General features: G+C 54.2%; 2 protein-coding genes across 7 annotated transcripts in view; one reads left to right on the plus strand and one right to left on the minus strand.

Moving 5' to 3' along the window:
- PTPN1 (protein tyrosine phosphatase non-receptor type 1) overlaps positions 1 to 6287 on the plus strand; it is a 66280-nt gene extending 59993 nt beyond the window's left edge. For all 6 annotated transcript variants that reach the window (XM_064573339.1, XM_045885959.3, XM_045885960.3 and 3 more), the window contains 3 exons: positions 160 to 383; positions 2808 to 2979; positions 3427 to 6287. In XM_064573339.1, coding sequence (XP_064429409.1) covers positions 160 to 383; positions 2808 to 2979; positions 3427 to 3528 — 498 coding nt within the window. In that variant the 3' untranslated portion in view covers positions 3529 to 6287. The remainder of the gene's footprint in view (positions 1 to 159; positions 384 to 2807; positions 2980 to 3426) is intronic.
- RIPOR3 (RIPOR family member 3) overlaps positions 3282 to 13460 on the minus strand; it is a 77228-nt gene continuing 67049 nt past the window's right edge. Inside the window, exons 17-22 of the mRNA XM_045885958.2 lie at positions 12907 to 13068; positions 12147 to 12308; positions 11462 to 11664; positions 10349 to 10432; positions 8811 to 8901; positions 3282 to 8368 (exon numbers count right to left, since the gene is read on the minus strand). Coding sequence (XP_045741914.2) covers positions 8265 to 8368; positions 8811 to 8901; positions 10349 to 10432; positions 11462 to 11664; positions 12147 to 12308; positions 12907 to 13068 — 806 coding nt within the window. The 3' untranslated portion in view covers positions 3282 to 8264. The remainder of the gene's footprint in view (positions 8369 to 8810; positions 8902 to 10348; positions 10433 to 11461; positions 11665 to 12146; positions 12309 to 12906; positions 13069 to 13460) is intronic.

Here is a 13460-nt window from a genome sequence, read left to right on the forward strand (position 1 = left end):
CTTGATTTTCAAAAGATTTCATCCTCCAAGTATACACGTCTGTAGCCTCAGGAAGCAGAGAGAGCCCCTCACCTCTACTCACTTTAAGGGGGAGCAGATTTCCTCACAGATCAGCCCACTGTGAGTACTAATGGGACTTTCTCTTGCTGCTTTCCCTAGGAGCAATGGAAGGAGCTCTCCCATGAGGACCTGGAGCCCCCACCCGAACACGTCCCCCCTCCTCCTCGGCCCCCCAAACGAATCCTGGAGCCACATAATGGGAAGTGCAAGGAATTCTTCCCCAACCACCAGTGGGTAAAGGATGAAACCGGGGAGGATACAGAAGCCTGCTCCATCAAGGAAGAAACCAGAACCCCCTTAAATGTCCCTTGCAGCATGGAAAGGTAAGGCCAGGGGGGCCTGGCTTGGTGGTGAGGGGGACTGACCTTCTGATCCAGAAACACGTTAATATTGAAACCCTGAGGACACGGCTTCCTCTTGGCAAGCATTGCCTCTGTGTCTTTGGGGAATGGGACTCCCTTGCCATCACCACTCCTCCTACAGCCAGGGGCATCTGAGGCGGCCAGAGCTTGCCCCCCACCCGCCCCAAGGGACCTACTTCAGTGGGGTTCTAGCACCACCTTGTGGTGCCCATTGGAATCAGGGATTCATGTAACCGAGTCCTGCGGAGAGATGACTATGCCCTGCCCCTGGCTTCCAGCCCAGTCCTGAAATGTGCTATCCAGGTTAGACCGTGTACTTTCAGCCCCTAGAATGGTACTTCTGGGAATTTAACCTTTTCGTGTAGTCTTGATTAACTTAATGCATGGCAAAGATTATTGAGCACATATTGGCGCATGTGAAATACTGAGTTCACTAGAACATGGCCTCTGGTCTGCATTCTAGACCATCTTGTTGGGACAGGGACAGTGGATTATGGATGGGAGCCTGTGGACAATAAGGAGATGGAAGTGCACACTGCGGTGGTCAGCCTTCGAGAAGAGATACTCTGCCTTCCTGGGGTGCTCAAGGAAGGCTGCCTGCATGAGGTGTGAAAGCATGAAGAATGAATGGGAGTGAGCCTGAGCTTAAGCCTAAGGAGACAGTGCCCTTGGTTCCTGCCTTCTGGATGAGCGCATGCTTTGACCCAGCATTTGTACACATCTAGAAATTTGGTTTGCAACAGTTTGCAAACGGGTGTCCAAAGAGATCTGTAGGTAGAGGTATTCATTGAGGCGTCATTTGGAATGGTGAAAAATTAGAGATGAGCCGGTTATATATCTAGGGATTAGGTAAATCATGCTTTCTTCCTACCTTGGGATATTTTGGAGCTGGACAGGATCGGGAATGCATTAATGTGGCTAGACAGTGGAATTGTAATAAGAAAGCAGGTTATACGTGGTGTGTGCCTGAGTGGTCCTCTGGCTACACTGATCATCAGGAGCTTACCTGGGCACCTTGCCGAATGCTGAGTGCCGGGCCCCAGTCCTGACCCATGCACTTAGGTCACCAGGGTCCTTCATGCAACTGGGTCCCTATCCCAGCAACATCACATCTGGCTCTAGGGCTTGAGAGAGACTCGTCCAGTGGGGCCTCCCAGAGCACATGCCAGGTGACGTGCTCAGCAGTAGCTCAGTGACAGTCCCCCAGGGAGACGCACCTAGCTTCCCAGGGCCTCTGGTGATGTTCGCAGGGCGAGCCAGCGTGCTCCATCTGAGGGCCTGCCAAGAGTTGAGGGTGAAAGAGGTGAGAGCTGGTACGTGACTGGTGTCCAGTCTGTCATGTGTTCTATTCTGTATTCGCTAAGACTGCGGTGGAGAGAGGGGTGCTTTTCAGTGTATGTGCGAAGGTGGTGAGGAGGGGAGTGTGGATCGGGGAAGCTAAAAGCCAGAGAGTTCCAGGAAACAGTGGAGTTGTATCTCTGGACACCAGTGGGGGCCCACATGCATGCGGGCCTCAGCCCTGTAGCCTGGGCCTCACGGCGGGCTGCCAAAAAGCAGGTGCTTTGTGCCGCTTCCTTCTGTCTCCCAGGGGGTGGGGGGGGGTGCCTCAGGGTGGTCCTGCCCACCACACGAGGTGCTGCTGGGCTAGGAAGGCTGTGGAGATGCATAGGAGAAGCAGGACATCCTGTGGTCAGGGCCTCTGAGGGAGGCAAGGGCAGGGGGGAGAGGGAAAGGCCTGGGGGAGGTGGCGGGGAGAGGAAGGGCCTCGGCCTCTCCTGAGACAGGCCTGGAATGAGAACACAGTGCACATGGTCCCCGCGGGGGCGCTCTGGCCTGCCACCAGGAGGGCAGCCAGTCTACTGTACGCAGGAGGCCTGAGAAACGGTCCTGCTGGCGGGATCGGATTGATGCTGGGGCCTCGAGCCTGGGACAGGGCGGGCTGAGGGACAGAGGGAATGCGTGATGTCCTCCCGTCAGCAGCAACAAAGGCTCCTGTGTAGGGGGCCCGGGGAGGGAGTGGTGACATGTGGGCCACACCATTGCCTTCCCTGATCTGAAGGGGAACATTCTTCAAGCAAACCCCAGGGCAAATTAGCACCTATCTTTACCCCAGTGCCTGTATTTCTCAGCAGAGTCTTACCAACCCTCGGTCACCAGGGAGTCCACGAGAGTCTCCAGAACCATACCCTGGCTGTGGGGGCCTCCTGGGTCTTGGGGCGGGGGGGGGGGGGGCGGTCTGACAAGTGGACTTCATGTCAGTGTCTGTACTGCCAAGGTCTGTTTACATGTGGCTCATTTTTTCCTGGAACTCCAACCATAGTAGTAGCATCCTCGCCGTCCTTTTCCCCAGAATGAGTAACCCATCTCTGTCCCTCTCCTCCTCAGCACGAGTCCAGACACTGAAGTCAGAAGGCGGGCTGTGGGGGCAGGTCCTGCCCAGGGGGAGCCTTCGCCACCCAAGGAGGAGCAGGACCAGGCGCTGATTCCCTGGAAGCCCTTCCTGGTCAACATGTGCATGGCCACGGTCCTCACAGCCGGCGCGTACCTCTGCTACAGGGTATGTTTTCACTGACGGACGTGCTGGCAAGACCGCGTGTACAGAAAGCACTGGCCGACAGCCCGGCGTTAGCATTCAGTGCTGTGGAAGGATCTGAGCCAGTCTCAGAAGAAACAGAGCAAAGGTTTTTAAAGTCTGGAACTGTGAAGGGCTAATAAGAGAGAATTGAGGATTGATGCACTGGGGTTTTAAGGAGCCCTGTGGTCCCAAGACTATACGAGAGTCTAATCTCAGGGCCTTAACCTATTCAGGAGTAAGTAGAGAAAATGCCAAATATGTGTCTCTCTCTCTATCTCTCTCTCTCTTTTTTTTTTTTGTTATTGTTATTTGTTTTTGAAAAAAAATAATAGAATTACAACACATTGTTGTTTTTAACCTTTATAAAAAGCAGCTTTTATTTCTGGAAAAAAAAGACTAGGCACTTACGAAACTTTCTTGTACCCTTAGGTGGTGTCACCAGATACACAGTTTATATTTGATTTCCCAGGGAAAGATTCCCATGCTTTTACGAATGTAAACTCCTTTGGAGAAGAGGGTTTAAGGGTTTAGGGCGCGGTCTTGCTCAGTCGCTTCCTCTGCTGTGCGCATACTGAGCTTGGACAGTGCCTGCGAGCTTTCCCGTTTTTAGAAGAGAAACAACAAAAGGCCAGCTCTAGAAAACAAAGCCCGGCTTCTGCTTTTGCTCAGGGTGTCCCCACCGGTTTCCCATTGCTCGTTTCTCCTTCCGGCTCTCTGGGTCAGGCCCCTCCCTCATCCCCCCACCTCCACAAATGGGGTTCCTCAAGGCCCCTGCCTCGGGGTCCGAGGTCACGGCAGGGTGGCCACCAGCTTCTCACCCTGCCATTGAGGTCCAGAAGGAACAATTTCCACTTTCTTCGGAATATAAATGCTGTTTCAGTAGAAATCCACACGTGAGAAGTATGTTGCTGTTAAAGTGAGGGGAAGAGGGGGGATTAGCCTCAAAACTCTGGTCATGGAAATCACCTCACGGGACTTCTTGAAAATTTTTAAATATTTTCTCTCTTTCCAAGCGACCATCTTTGAGTATATCGGATGGTTTAACAACATGTAAACGAGATTTTCCTTCAGGGTGATTTTTGGGGAGGGGGGCTCTTGTAAAAGAGAAAGGAAACCCCCTTCGCTGGAGGCTGGAGGGGCTGGGGGCCGGAGTGGGGGGGGCGGGCTAGTGCGTGAGTCTGCGGCTCTGCGGTGGGGGGGCTGGGCTCATCTGAAAATGCTTGGTTTCATTCCGGTTCCTGTTCGGCAGCGGCACATAGTCTGACCCACCCCACCGCCCGCCTAGCAGGCCTGTCGCGGGGGGGGGGGGGGGGGGGGGGGCGAGGACAGCGTAGCCAGCCGTGACCTGGACGGACGTTTGTTCTGCACTGAAACCACCCGCCCTGGGCTGTTGGTTGTTACTCCTTTGGACTTTGCTGCCCCTCCCTTTCTTCGCATACCAAATCCACAGCCCATTTTTTGAGGAGAGCAAAGGAGAGTCCGGTGCTGGTGGCCTGCGTAAGTCGCGAGGCTCGCCCTGCCGCACGCTCCCTCTTGGTGCGGCCCAGCACATCCCGGTGGGCAGCAGACGGTGTCCGCCCCCTGGGCCTCCGCGGAGACTGTGCGGTGAGCCTCTCCGCTCCGTATTTATTTCTTTGTTCTTGTCGTTTTCCCCAAAGGCATCCATAGTGCACTAGCATTTTCTTAAACCAATAATGTATTAAAATTTTTGATGTCAGCCTTGCATCAAGGGCTTTATCAAAAAGTACAATAATAAACCCTCAGGTAGTGCTGGGAACGTAAGACTTTGCCATGAGCCTGCTGCGTCAGACCAGTACTAGGAAGGAGGACGGTTGTAAGCAGTCGTTATTTCGTGACATTGTGGGTAAGGTGAGCAGAGGTTTGGCATATGTTTATAGAGCATGGGATGATATATACTGAACATTTGGATATTTAAGATACATGACGTGAGATTACTTTGTCCCAGTTACCCCCTCCCGGTTATCTGCTAGAACCTTGTTCTCAATCACTGCTTTCCCTGTGTGTATTAGAATGCATGTACGGTCGTCTTGTGTCCCCATCAAATACCACGTGCTAGAAATACTTCGCTCTCTGCTTATTAATGTGCCCCATGTACAAGTCCAGTCTACCTTTGCATGATCTGATCATTCCATGGCTGTGGTTCCTAAGACTTGCTAAAATCATCGCCATTCAGCAATGGAGTGATGTTTTCCAGTAAGAGATATTTGCCGAATTCCTGGCATGACACTCTGGTGACTTCCTGGTGAGACCCGGCCTGGCCTTGTCCATCCGGGTCGCACTGTAACTCAGACATTCCAAGGGTATGGGAAGCCGCAGTCACACCTCACGCTCTGGACATTTAGGCAAGCAGGGTTCCCCCCCCCACCCCCACCCAACACCTTGGGGATCAGCCTCCACGTTCAGAAGTTCACGCTCCTTCAAGCAGACGGTGATTTGGAACCAAGGCAACTGTTGGAAACCACACGTCCTGAAGCAATCTGGGTGACAGTCCCTCGGAGTCCGCCTGCCGTCGTCCTGTTCCGGGGGCCTTGCTGAGAGCCACGTCTGCGCCCGCCCTTGAATCCTGGGGACTGATGGTGCTCACGACTCTTCCTGCAAGGGAACTTGAGACCTCCACGTTAAGTGGCTTTTTTAACAAGAAAAAACAAAAACAAGGCAGCTGTAGCTCACGAGCTGCTCTTCTGCCAGCATTTTCACATTTTGCCTTTCACGTGTTAGAAGCCCGTGCAGAGAAGTTCTGTGGTGGGAACGTTTGAGGCATCGCTCCGCAGAGCCTTGGTGAGGTGTGGATGAGGCTGAGGTGCCAGAGGCTGTAAGCATTTTTGAGTTGGGCTTGTTTGTTTGTTTTTTGAAGTCCTGTATATGTATGTAGTAGTTTGGGTGTGTATATATAGTAGCATTTCAAAATGGATATACTGGTTTAACCTCTTATCCTTGGAAAACAGATGGCCGTCCATCTTGTTACACGTACGTTAGAGAAGTAGCGAGCTGCTCTGCTATATGCCTTAAGCCAATATTTACTCATCAGGTCATTATTTTTTACAATGGCCATGGAATAAACCATTTTTACAAAAATAAAAACACACAAAAAAAGTGAGGTGTTTTGGTAGAATACCTTTTCAGGTGTGTGTATACATGGATGCATGATGGGGGGTGGGGGGCGCATCTCAGGGTCTTCTGTGACCTCACAGAACTGTCGAACTGTACAGATTTCCAACTTGCCATATAAATGATGGGTTTGCATTTTAGTTGCAACAATAAAATTTTTTTTCTAAAGAACATGGATTTGGGGTGCCTCCCATGCCTTTGTTTAATGGGCCTAAAGGGCGGGAACCTCCTGTTTCTTGCCGCCACCGAGAAGCAGGTGCTGTCGGTCAGGTGGCCAAGAGTTACTGCGGCCTCCCGGGGTTGTGCTTGCCTTTGAGCTGGGGGGCCGTTCCCTTCCCGGTGAGTTTACTGACACTTCCGGCCTCAACCCAGCTTCTTAGACGACGACAGAACCCACCTTCTGAATGTCCAGGGCCCTGGGCGGCCTTAGCAAACCTCCTCAAGTTGCTTGGAGGACTGCTCAGAATGTGTCCCTAGCCGGCTGTCCATGAGGCCCACGGTCACCACTTCTCAGGACCTCTGTCGAGCCACGCTGGACAGAGAAATGACGGGATAAAAAAAAGTCACCTAGTCTTCCTTCCTTGTACGCCGTTAATCTTCTCTAAAGTGATCGGTTGACTTTTTGCTCTGAAATAATTTCAGATTTATAAAATGTTGCAAAAATAGGACAAAAAATTCCCTTATATCCTCCAGGGTTGTATGACTGGCCGCTGGGCCTCCTGGCAGGATCCACGGAACTGGGGAGTAAACACGCGCTATGGTCATGTGGCCACGGGATGGTGGTGTCACACCCACTGTCACTTCTTCAGTCTTGGTTTCAGATATAAAAATGGCATCTAAGCTTTCACGAAGAGGTGGAATGCCGGTGTGGGGGGAAAAAAATTGCTGAACTCGGAACTTCGGTGCCGAAATCAGATGAGGCCAAGGGCTAGACAAGGAGGGTCCGTGCTGCTTGGTATCTGTAGGAGAGGGCACTCGGGGGGCCTTCTGCCAGCACAGGGAGTGCCAAGGGCACTGAGGCGGCGGGGCCGCCCTCCGTTAGAGCCGCGTATCGGGGAGCCCGCCTTCGGGCCGGAGGGGCTGCTCTTTCCCTCCCCGGGGGGTTTGGGGATACAACCACTGCTCTCTACTTTTTTCAGGTAAAGGGAAACACCCATAAAAATCGTTTTAATCGAAATTTCAGAAAATCGAACTTAGGGACAAGGCAAATAAATACTTAAGTTCAACCGAAAAGCACAGAATATATACAGGAAATTTACACGAGAAGGTTTCAGTCACAGAGTCCCCAGTGCCTTTGTCAGGTGTTGCATTCATACCCCAGGCTGTCTCTGTACAGCTCCACACAAAAACAGTTTGAGGCGTGTTGGAGGTTTTTTAATAGATTTAAATAGGAAATGAATTTTCTTTCTTTGAACATGTTCTTCAGTGAAATCTTTTTTCAAACCAGCTTATGACTTCCGAAGCAGTTTATTTAGTAGGCCGTATGTTGACTTGCTTCAGAAGCTTCATTCCACGTTGGTGAGTGAGGTCAGAGTGAACGCTCTTCCTGACCTGACACGCAGGGTTTCTCGGCGGGGGGAATAAGGTCCGTGGTCAGCAGGCTCCGTGGTGGCATTTGGGCTGCAGCTCGGGTTAAGAGCGTGAATCGTGAAACCCTGGCTGCGTGCCTTCCCATCGTCCCCAGCTTGTCAAGGGGACAGCTTGCTGCTGCCGACATGACCACGGCATCCTCGGCAAGAGCAGTCAGCCCGCTTGCCAGTTCACTCCCAGTCCTTATGGAACCAGAACCCGCAGGGAGACCCCAAGTGCCGCGCGTTCCTCTTGGAGCTTTTCGCTGCAGGCCTCGTCCTGCCTGGCTGTGGCCCCTGGGTAGTGCAGCTGGCTGGGGAAGGTCCGGTCCTCAGAAGCAAAAGCTGACCGTGTGATTGAAGTTCTACAGCCCTGCAGCCCCTTCTGCTCTGGTACGAAAGGCCTCATCTGTGCCCCTGGCCTTTGTAACTGGTCTGGAGATGGAGCAGCTCGGGCCAGCTCACACTTAGTGGGGGCACAGAGCGTTCCCCCACCCCAAACTCAGCCCCTGCGTCAGGGCGGGGCAGAGCGAAGACAAAGGTGCCACATTGGAACTCATCGGCTGAGGCTTAAAATACCGTGATTTCAACATCCGCTTCCTGGCAAAAGGCCTCTTCTCTTTGTTCCAAGTGGAGTTTGTCCATCTTCTCAAAAGCTAAGCGTCCTTTCTCACCTGAAATACGAAGGTGCTGTCACTGGATTGTCCCCCGCCTCGGTGTGCCTGCTCTGGGGAGCCAAGATGGCCTAGTGCTGACTGACGCCTGGGTCTGGGGTGCTGCTGTAAGGGGCAGAGGCGGGGAGCATTGGGGGAGCTCCTGCCGGCCCCTCACGTAGACCCAGTGCCTCGCTGCTACATTCAAGACAGAATCTGCTGAACTGTATCCCTGCCTTGCATCTGGTGTTCGTTCCCCAGGATCATAAACTGAAGCTTAAGAGGGAAAATAGCACTTCTTGCCACCTCAACCATGAAGGAGACCTGTCTTGGCCAAATGTGGTTAAACGGGTCACTAACAGCGCCCAGCCCGTGTGCTGGCCGTGGCCTTTCTGGCACCACCTCCTGGAGGTCCTCGGGGCACCCCACTGCACCGTGCCCGGCGTTCGATGCTATACTTTACCGAACGACAGTGTGGCCTCCCGGGCTGTTGTCCTCACAGCCTCCAGGTCAGACTGGCACAGGCTGGCGATCTGATCGATGCTTTCGATGCCCTGTTGGGGGGGGGGGGGGGAGGATCCGTTAGGGAACATTTTAAGTAGCAGGTGGAATCTACTTTTATAAGCTCTGCAAGACACCAGCCCTGGCATGGACTTCGGGGCCTCAGCCCCTTCCTTTTCTGAAGGCTTACAGGTTTCTTTTGTGGCGTCAAGTTCATCAGGAGTGCCATTGGAAGTGCCTGACCTTTTCCATCGTGACACCTGCCTGTGAGCCAGGCCATTGGCAGAGCTTTATGGATACCTTCTAGAAGGCCTGTCTTGAAAATGGGAAGACCTGCTTCCCTTGGGACGTTCCTACCTCCTCCCTGCTCTCCTGACGGTCCCCTCCTGGTCAGACTGAGAGCATCAGTCAGAGCCCAGGTTTGGGCACAGCTGACCCTGGTCCTCTCCTCCAGGGCCAAGGACCAGAGCTCCTTCAGCCTCCTCCACAGGGCACCCAGCCCTACCCCCTTACTGGTTGGTTGATTATAACCAGGTGGTCCTCTTAGAATTTCTCTGTGGTTCTTTCCAGAATGAATGGGGTGAGTGAGTTTAATCTAGTTTTCATCCAGCAGATTGGCAATGGTTTTTCTAAAATGAGAGTTCCAGATGCAGGTGAGGTGGAGGCAAGATGGACATCCTCTCCCATCTGCTTTTGTGAGTCTAAGTGGCTGAGCTGTATCTAGAGGCTCCACACGTTTCATATTCTCTGGCCTGGAGTCATGCTTCGGAGAGTTCAGCCTAAGGAGATCATTCAGAACTCCATATATATATATTTTTAAAGGCTTGGTGCACAAAGATGCTCATAATGACACTATTTATGATAACAAAAATGGATGATGAACCTCAGTTTTCTACCACACGAGAGTGGGGGAGTCCGTTAACTTAAGACGGCTTCTTCATCGAGACTTCGAAAGTGCTGCCAGCCTTCCACTGAGTTCTATTTCACTCACTGCTTTTAAATTGTATTTAGCACGATCAACAATTTTAAATGCTCCCCCACACCCACAAACAAAAGAAATACAGCAAAATGCCAACAGTACTTTCTGCTAAGTTATTGGGATGATGGATAACTTCTACATTTCTGTATTTTACACCTTTTTTTTCCCTACAGTGAGCTGATGGCGCTTTTAAAAATTGTTTGATTGAGGATATTACAACATAGAGTGCAAGGCCTCAGAAGTGAGTCCCTGGGGCCACCTGCTTGTTCAAGCAGAGTCAGAGCCAACGCTCCTTGACTGCTGTCGAGGGGCCTCTGCGGGTGGAGCGGACACATGCTTTTCAGGGGCTGTTTTTTGTTCTTTAGGTTTTTTTGTTTTTTGGGTTTTGTTTTTTTGTTTTTGTTTTGTTTTGTTTTTTCTGCTGGCGGTAATTTTTTTGGGGGGGGGTCCCAGTGGAATAACTTTGACATGAACTAACTTTGGGCTTCTCCCTGCCCCTGGCGAGGACAGGTTAGACTCACCCTGAGGTGTTTTAGTGCCACACATGCGGCCTGCTGGAGTTTGGCATCGTTCTCGGTCAGAGCGTTGGTGTAGAAAAGCAAAGCCTGGGGAAGGAGGTTGCTGTGAGTGGGGGGCTGGCCAGTCCTCCCGATGCTGGCCGTAAGTCGAGCCCTGCTTATCTTGCTCTAAACAAGAATCGGGCCCTGACCTATTCCTCTTTGCGCCAGGTGCACCCAGTCTCGGGGTGTCCACTGCAACATTTGGTGTATCTCTAAAAACACTGGTCCCTGGGCTGATGGTAATCAAAATGAAAAACGCTCTTTCTGTCTAATAATAGTTCCCAAATCGAGATAAAATGTGACATCAGAGAAATCAGATGTCCGGCTGGGGCCAACCAAAGAACTGGGCGTAGAGAGGGAGGCGGCCTCGTAGGCCGAAAGCAGAGCTGCTGCCTGAGTCCCGAGGACAAAGCATCTCTTCCCTTCGGCCCCCTTTCCCAGTCACAGCGATGGCCCCGTCCCCTCGGCCACCTCAGCCAGAAGAGAGCTGCCACTGGCTTCCCAAAATGGCACAGGTTCATTAGGAAGCATGTGAGAATGCAACCTGGCCGTGGGGTGGCCCAAGAGACCTTCAGAAGGCCTCGGTCTTGCCCCCTTCATTCTACACGCCAGCGACATCTCAGACCAAATGGGTAGGATATGTTGTGTCGGAAGCACCAAGAGAACGAGGTGGTCAGGCGGTGGCGTGAGGTTCTGTGGGATCCTCGGGTGGTGGCCTGGCAGCCCCAGCCCAGTCCAGCCCGGATCCCTCTGCAGGGCTGGTGTCGCCCAGGGCCACAGCGGGAGAAGGGTTGTGCTCACCCACGGGCACATCCCTAAAGCAGAACGTCTCGGGGCACCTGGCCAGCTCCGTCGGTAAAGCATGTGACCCTTGATCTCGGGGTTGTAAGTTAGATCGGGTGTAGAGATTACTTAAAAAATCAAAATCTTTGAAAAACCGAGACAACTTGCAGCGAATGCGCCCCCTTCACAGCATCACTCACTCCTTTGGAGTATTTTTCTGAGAGAGAAAGCCTACCTCCCCGCAGCTCACACGTAGCCAGGGGACTGCCGCCTCCCGTGCTCACGCCATACCTTTTCCCGAAAGTTCTTGTTCTTGGCTGCGCCGGCCAGGCGAACACTAGCTGCCCTGCACACTCGTGGAGTCCCGTCCAGTTGGAGCAGTGCCCAGGCCCTTAGTGTCTGGGGCAGGGGCTGGAGCTGGCCCAGCCGCTTCCCCTGCAGCTTCCGGACCGTCTTGCCCTGCCCCGCACACTGCAGCTCCTCGACAAGTGTCACTGGAAGACACAAGTGGGCCAGCGTCCCTCTGGCTGCCGTCGGCGGTATGGCTGCAGGTCCGTTTGGCTGCTGCCAGGAGCCCAGCGGAGGCCCATGTGACCACCAAGGCTCAGTCCGGATTGGTTTCCCAGGGGCCTCCTGGAACCTCTAGGAAGGCTTTCTAGCAAGGGATCAGATACACCCTGAAGATTAATAACACCTCCGCCCCTACTTCAAGGACACTGGCTGGCCGCGCGTCCCTCTCGTATCCAGCTCTGACCTCTGCTCTGCGCTCTGTAAAACCTTCCCTCGGAGCTACTCCCCTACGTGGGCTGACCGTGCCATCTCCTTAAATATGGGTTCTCCGGAGAACCGGCGGAGGGGAAAGACGCAGTGGCTCTGAGAAACGGGCTTGCAGACAGCCAGGACAGAGGGCTCCGCGGACGGATGGCCCTCCCTTCCCACCACCTTGCTGGGAGGCCAGCACCCTCCCAGCCCCTACCTTCCTTGGTGAGCTGGGCAAAATGCTTGTCCAGGTCAGAGACGCTCTGCCTCTGAAGGTAGCTGTGGAACTGGAACCAGGTGACCGTCTGTTCCTCGGGAGGCCCGGCTCCGGGCAGTAGCCCGCCACAGCTGACCACCTGCTCCAGGAGCCTCCTGCACGCTGCCGAAACACGGGAGAAGGCCGTGAGCAGAGAGACCAGGCCCCTCGGAGCTTCTTGGCCAGGCGCGGCGGGGTCGGTGCCCCTCCCTGGGCCCCCTCTGCCTGACAGGAGGAGCGTGCGGTAGCTGGGGTCTGCAGGCCCCGAGTCAGGCGTTCTTGGGGTGCCTCCCCTGCCCTGGGCTGGGCCAGGCCTCGCGGGCGCCTGGGAACATGCAGGCCGAGTAGCAGCCAGGCGCCGGTTAGGGCGGCCCAAGTTCCAGAGCCCCTGCAGGGGAGATGCTCTGCGTTCTGAGGAAGAGTCCAGCCAACATTGGAAGACACCGTTCTCCTGCCTACCTTCCCATAAATGTTCTTTCTGAACCCCTTTAAGGTTCTGGTGGAAGCTGCGCAGTCCATCTGCAGAAATGTGCCAACCGGCCAACGGCGGCAGCTCGGGGGTCCGCAGACTCCTTCCCGTCCCCCGTGAGAGGAGGCGGCTCGGGGGCAGGTTGAGAGACGCCGTCCCTTTGGTGCCATGAAGACACGGGGGTGCAGGCAGGGCTAGGACCAGGCCCCGGGGGGGACTCAGCACAGCGTAGCTTGTGGGGGGCGGGGGTACCTATTTCCAGCTGTCCCGGGTACTTCCCTCGGACTCTGTGCAGGAACGTTCTCTTGAGCTGGTTCAGCAGTGTCGTGGCGGGACAGGACAGGACCCTGCCGGGCTCCGTGCACCCTCTCCACAGCTTCAGGCACCCCTTCCTCCGAGTGGCCTGCGGAACGACTGAAAGCCCGGGTCAGGACCCCACTGGTGGTGGGGAAGGGCCGGCAAGGAGGCGGCCCAAGGATTTCCTCCCACTCTAAGGCCTGAGAGGTCAGGGAGGCGAGGGGTGACCGGACGTCATGCAGCTTCCCTTCCCACCTCCCAGTTGTGACCCACGAGGACCAGCAACTTCAGCTGTGACTGCCTTCCCCGGGCCTCTCCCCGCAGCCCCCACAGCGCGGGGACAGCTACTGCCTCTGGCCTCTCCTCATGGACACAGGGAGGTTCCGTGGGGGGCAGAGGCAGGGCTGGGGTCACAGGTACTGTTCATGTTTGAGTGCACCCTCTGCGCCTCGAATGTGGCCTGGGGATTACCTCACTGAACACTCTCCCGTGGCCTCCCCTTTATACGG

Source organism: Mirounga angustirostris, unplaced genomic scaffold (assembly GCF_029215605.1).
Source record: "Mirounga angustirostris isolate CCGP_5_RB_7025 unplaced genomic scaffold, mMirAng1.0.hap1 SCAF_10, whole genome shotgun sequence".
NCBI lineage: Eukaryota > Metazoa > Chordata > Mammalia > Carnivora > Phocidae > Mirounga > Mirounga angustirostris.